A 6,000-nucleotide genomic window follows, 5' to 3' on the forward strand; every position below is an offset into this window, starting at 1 on the left:
AAACACACCCACTTTAGATGCCCTGTGACTAAGGTAAACACATCCAGGTGCACAAGATTATTTTTTTAAAATAAATATATATATACACTCCTGGAAATTGAAATAAGAACACCGTGAATTCATTGTCCCAGGAAGGGGAAACTTTATTGACACATTCCTGGGGTCAGATACATCACATGATCACACTGACAGAACCACAGGCACATAGACACAGGCAACAGAGCATGCACAATGTCGGCACTAGTACAGTGTATATCCACCTTTCGCAGCAATGCAGGCTGCTATTCTCCCATGGAGACGATCGTAGAGATGCTGGATGTAGTCCTGTGGAACGGCTTGCCATGCAATTTCCACCTGGCGCCTCAGTTGGACCAGCGTTCGTGCTGGACGTGCAGACCGCGTGAGACGACGCTTCATCCAGTCCCAAACATGCTCAATGGGGGACAGATCCGGAGATATTGCTGGCCAGGGTAGTTGACTTACACCTTCTAGAGCACATTGGGTGGCACGGGATACATGCGGACGTGCATTGTCCTGTTGGAACAGCAAGTTCCCTTGCTGGTCTAGGAATGGTAGAACGATGGGTTCGATGACGGTTTGGATGTACCGTGCACTATTCAGTGTCCCCTCGACGATCACCAGTGGTGTACGGCCAGTGTAGGAGATCGCTCCCCACACCATGATGCCGGGTGTTGGCCCTGTGTGCCTCGGTCGTATGCAGTCCTGATTGTGGCGCTCACCTGCACGGCACCAAACACGCATACGACCATCATTGGCACCAAGGCAGAAGCGACTCTCATCGCTGAAGACGACACGTCTCCATTCGTCCCTCCATTCACGCCTGTCGCGACACCACTGGAGGCGGGCTGCACGATGTTGGGGCGTGAGCGGAAGACGGCCTAACGGTGTGCGGGACCGTAGCCCAGCTTCATGGAGACGGTTGCGAATGGTCCTCGCCGATACCCCAGGAGCAACAGTGTCCCTAATTTGCTGGGAAGTGGCGGTGCGGTCCCCTACGGCACTGCGTAGGATCCTACGGTCTTGGCGTGCATCCGTGCGTCACTGCGGTCCGGTCCCAGGTCGACGGGCACATGCACCTTCCGCCGACCACTGGCGACAACATCGATGTACTGTGGAGACCTCACGCCCAACGTGTTGAGCAATTCGGCGGTACGTCCACCCGGCCTCCCGCATGCCCACTATACGCCCTCGCTCAAAGTCCATCAACTGCACATACGGTTCACGTCCACGCTGTCGCGGCATGCTACCAGTGTTAAAGACTGCGATGGAGCTCCGTATGCCACGGCAAACTGGCTGACACTGACGGCGGCGGTGCACAAATGCTGCGCAGCTAGCACCATTCGACGGCCAACACCGCAGTTCCTGGTGTGTCCGCTGTGCTATGCGTGTGATCATTGCTTGTACAGCCCTCTCGCAGTGTCCGGAGCAAGTATGGTGGGTCTGACACACCGGTGTCAACGTGTTCTTTTTTCCATTTCCAGGAGTGTATATATATAAAAAAAACAAAGATGATGTGACTTATCAAATGAAAGCACTGGCACCTCGATAGACACACAAACAAACACAAACATACACACAAAATTCTAGCTTTCGCAACCAACGGTTGCCTCGTCAGGAAAGAGGGAAGGAGAGGGAAAGACGAAAGGATTTGGGTTTTAAGGGAGAGGGTAAGGAGTCATTCCAATCCTGGGAGCGGAAAGACTTACCTTAGGGGGAAAAAAAAGGGACGGGTATACACTCGCACACACACATATGTATATGTGGATGGATATGTGTGTGTGTGCGCGAGTGTAACCCGTCCTTCCTTCCCCCTAAGGTAAGTCTTTCCGCTCCCAGGATTGGAATGACTCCTTACCCTCTCCCCTAAAACCCACATCTTTTCGTCTTTCCCTCTCCTTCCCTCTTTCCTGATGAGGCAACAGTTTGTTGCGAAAGCTTGAATTTTGTGTGTGTGTGTTTGTGTGTCTATCGCCCTGCCAGCACTTTCGTTCGGTAAGTCATATCATCTTTGTTTTTAGATATATTTTTCCCACGTGGAATGTTTCCCTATATATATATATATATATATATATATATATATATAAAAACAAAGATGATGTGACTTACCAAATGAAAGTGCTGGCAGGTTGACAGACACACAAACAAACACAAACATACACACAAAACTCAAGCTTTCGCAACAAACTGTTGCCTCATCAGGAAAGAGGGAAGGAGGGAAGGAGAGAGAAAGACGAAAGGATGTGGGTTTTAAGGGAGAGGGTAAGGAGTCATTCCAATCCCGGGAGCGGAAAGACTTACCTTAGGGGGAATAAAGGATGGGTATACACTCGCACACTCACACATATCCATCCACACATATACAGACACAAGCAGACATATTTAAAGACAAAGAGTGTGGGCAGAGATGTCAATTGAGGCAGAAGTGCAGAGGCAAAGATGTTGTTGAATGACAGGTGAGGTATGAGTGGCGGGAACTTGAAATTAGCGGAGATTGAGGCCTGGTGGATAACGGGAAGAGAGGATATATTGAAGAGCAAGTTCCTATCTCCGGAGTTCGGATAGGTTGGTGTTAGTGGGAAGTATCCAGATAACCCGGATGGTGTAACACTGTGCCAAGATGTGCTGGCCATGCACCAAGGCATGTTTATCCACAGGGTGATCCTGATTACCAACAAACACTGTCTGCCTGTGTCCATTCATGCGAATGGACAGTTTGTTGCTGGTCATTCCCACATAGAATGCGTCACAGTGTAGGCAGGTCAGTTGGTAGATCACGTGGGTGCTTTCACACGTGGCTCTGCCTTTGATCGTGTACACCTTCCGGGTTACAGGACTGGAGTAGGTGGTGGTGGGAGGGTGCATGGGACAGGTTTTACACTGGGGGCGGTTACAAGGGTAGGAGCCAGAGGGTAGGGAAGGTGGTTTGGGGATTTCATAGGGATGAACTAACAGGTTACGAAGGTTAGGTGGACGGCGGAAAGACACTCTTGGTGGAGTGGGGAGGATTTCATGAAGGATGGATCTCATTTCAGGGCAGGACTTGAGGAAGTCATATCCCTGCTGGAGAGCCACATTCAGAATCTGATCCAGTCCCAGAAAGTATCCTGTCACAAGTGGGACACTTTTGTGGTTCTTCTGTTCACAAGTAGACATATTTAAAGACATATTTAATTGTCTTTAAATATGTCTGCTTGTGAGATGTATGCTTGTGAGATGTCTGCTTGTGTCTGTATATGTGTGGATGGATATGTGTGTGTGTGCGAGTGTATACCCGTCCTTTTTTCCCCCTAAGGTAAGTCTTTCCGCTCCCGGGATTGGAATGACTCCTTACCCTCTCCCTTAAAACCCACATCCTTTCGTCTTTCCCTCTCCTTCCCTCTTTCCTGATGAGGCAACAGTTTGTTGCGAAAGCTTGAATTTTGTGTGTATGTTTGTGTTTAATTGATCTCATTCCACTTTAATATTAATAACCATATTAAATTTTTTTATGAAAGCAAATACTGCCAAAAATATTTTATTTCTTATTCTAAACAAAGATTTGCTTTATCTCTCCCAATTTCTCTAAATCTTTCTTTTCTCAAATGTAACCTATGATTTTTAGCTGTCGCCTCCCAGCATTGACCTGTCAGGTGATTACAACTCTTAATATTAATCTTGGTTATTAAGTTTGATAACTTGTCTCCATTTTACATACATTAATGTTTTCTATTATTTTTGAAATTTTACTGTCTTCCAACTTCTTATTGCTAACAGACATTTTTTCTTTTTGTTCTTTATTTTCATTCTTATTAAGTGAGGAAGAATAACAGCACCATGTTTAATTCTGTTGCTGGATTTCATTCATCTGCTATTTATTAAACACACTTGATACTGACTTATTTTTGAATGTGAATGCCACCAGTGAGAACACTTTACACTGAGGTTTCAATCTGTTGACAATCTGTTGAAATGAATTAACAATCACAGTGGAAAGTCCAGGTTAGAACAACAAATTAGTCTGGCCCCTGTGTCCAGAGATGACAGTGGCCGTGTGTGTGTACGAATGTGTGCACGTGTTTTTCTAAATATAATGAGGGACTTGGTCCAGTAGCTTATTCTACTTTTAAATGTGCTTGTCTGCTGCTCTCTGCCTCCTCTGTTTAGTGTTTATACTTACCAGTCATAATTGGACATAGAAGCAAATCCCCTGTTGGCTTTTATTGAAAATAAAACAATTTAATCAATTATATGTGATTTTTTTAACCTACAACTATCTGCATGGCAAGTTTCTTCTACAAACAGTTTAATCACACACACAATATTTCATGACATCAGATTCCAACAAAGTTCAACATGTTTGTATTCTTGATAAGCAATGTATCACATAGTGCAAAACAAAGTCAATAATCATTTAATGTTAGCTCCAGATTCAACATTTGGACTCCATATCACCAAAACTGCCGTGCTTTGTTCAGTATACCTCTACATGCATCCCGTTCCCATAATGTGAAAACAGTAAGTTTCTTCAAAATATGTGTGACAAACTGTCCTACAAATATCTTCACATAAATATATATTTCCACAGTAGACGTACACATGTAGAAAGCACGAGACATAAATGCAGACTGCTGGAATAACATGATGGCTTGAATGTCCAATCTCTGTCGAAGTTCATGGTGTTCATGTGTGTGTGTGTGTGTGTGTGTGTGTGTGTGTGTGTGTGTGTGTGTGTGTGTGTGTGAGAGAGAGAGAGAGAGAAAGAGAGAGAGAGAGAGAGAGAGAGAGAGAGAATGCATGCGCGCTCTTATCAAGTCTCATGTTAACTTAATCTATGTCTTTATCATTACAGGAAGACAAGCCATTACCTCTGGCAACAGATGAGGGTATGGCAAAGAAGCTCTGGGAGATCACTGAACAATTTGTGGGTCTCAAACCAGAAGAGAAATTCTGGTGAATAATACATGCCTTGGTTGTAAAAGGCTACTGTTACTAATATTTCTGTGAATTTACTAAGATATTTTGATATTTTAATAAAATATTATCTTCATGTTGAATTATGCTTTGAAATGTCATTCCTTCTAATCCATTTTCCAATGTATTTTCTGAGTTATTGGGGATCAGTTTCTGACACGGTAGTTTGTTGTTATGTATTTATTATTTGGCAGAATTTACATTAACATGCAACAAACAGGAAAAACATGGAGTAGAGGCCTAAATATAAAAAACATCAAATTTATTGTTTTCATCTCAATTAGCTTATTATAATATTCGTTTATGCTATAAGTAATAGATTTATTAATCTGCTGTGACAGAAATTGTGACAGGTAAATGAAACCATATGTACGGTTTGGGTTAGTTTAGTGCATAGATCATATTTTGCAATGATATTAGGCACATTGAGAGGGTATGAGATTTTCCATGGTTTTTCCAGTAATAATTCTGATTAAAGTCAGTGGGCTAATCAGAATCTTCCATACTATAGTAGTATATCTAAAAACAAAGATGATGTAACTTACCAAACGAAAGCATTGGTATGATGATAGACACACTAACAAACACAAACGCGCACACAAAATTCAAGCTTTCGCAACCCATGGTTGCTTCATCAGGAAAGAGGAAAGGAGAGGGAAAGACGAAAGGATGTGGGTTTTAAGGGAGAGGGTAAGGAGTCATTCCAATCCCGGGAGCAGAAAGACTTACCTTAGGGGGAAAAAGGGACAGGTATACGCGCGCGCGCACGCACGCACGCACGCACGCACATCCATCTACACATATACAGACACAAGCAGACATATGTAAAGGCAAAGAGTTTGTATGTATGAAAGAACTGGAGTGCAGAAGATTAAACTTGTGAAATTCAGAACTCATTTTTATATTTTTCTTAGGGGAGGTTTCAGCAGTGAAAAGAAAAATACAAAATATATTCTCTGTGTAATGTGATGTTTAATATCTTTGTTACAGAAGTGCAGTGGAATCTTTGGACTGGTAAAATGGGAAGTG

General features: G+C 43.5%; 1 protein-coding gene across 1 annotated transcript in view; it reads left to right on the plus strand.

Annotated features, from left to right (window-relative positions):
- Positions 1–5,054, plus strand: part of LOC126253011 (retinol dehydrogenase 14-like) — a 92,137-nt gene extending 87,083 nt beyond the window's left edge. Inside the window, exon 7 of the mRNA XM_049954064.1 lies at positions 4,850–5,054. Coding sequence (XP_049810021.1) covers positions 4,850–4,954 — 105 coding nt within the window. The 3' untranslated portion in view covers positions 4,955–5,054. The remainder of the gene's footprint in view (positions 1–4,849) is intronic.
- Positions 5,055–6,000: the final 946 nt, after the last annotated feature.

Source organism: Schistocerca nitens, chromosome 4 (genome assembly GCF_023898315.1).
Source record: "Schistocerca nitens isolate TAMUIC-IGC-003100 chromosome 4, iqSchNite1.1, whole genome shotgun sequence".
NCBI lineage: Eukaryota > Metazoa > Arthropoda > Insecta > Orthoptera > Acrididae > Schistocerca > Schistocerca nitens.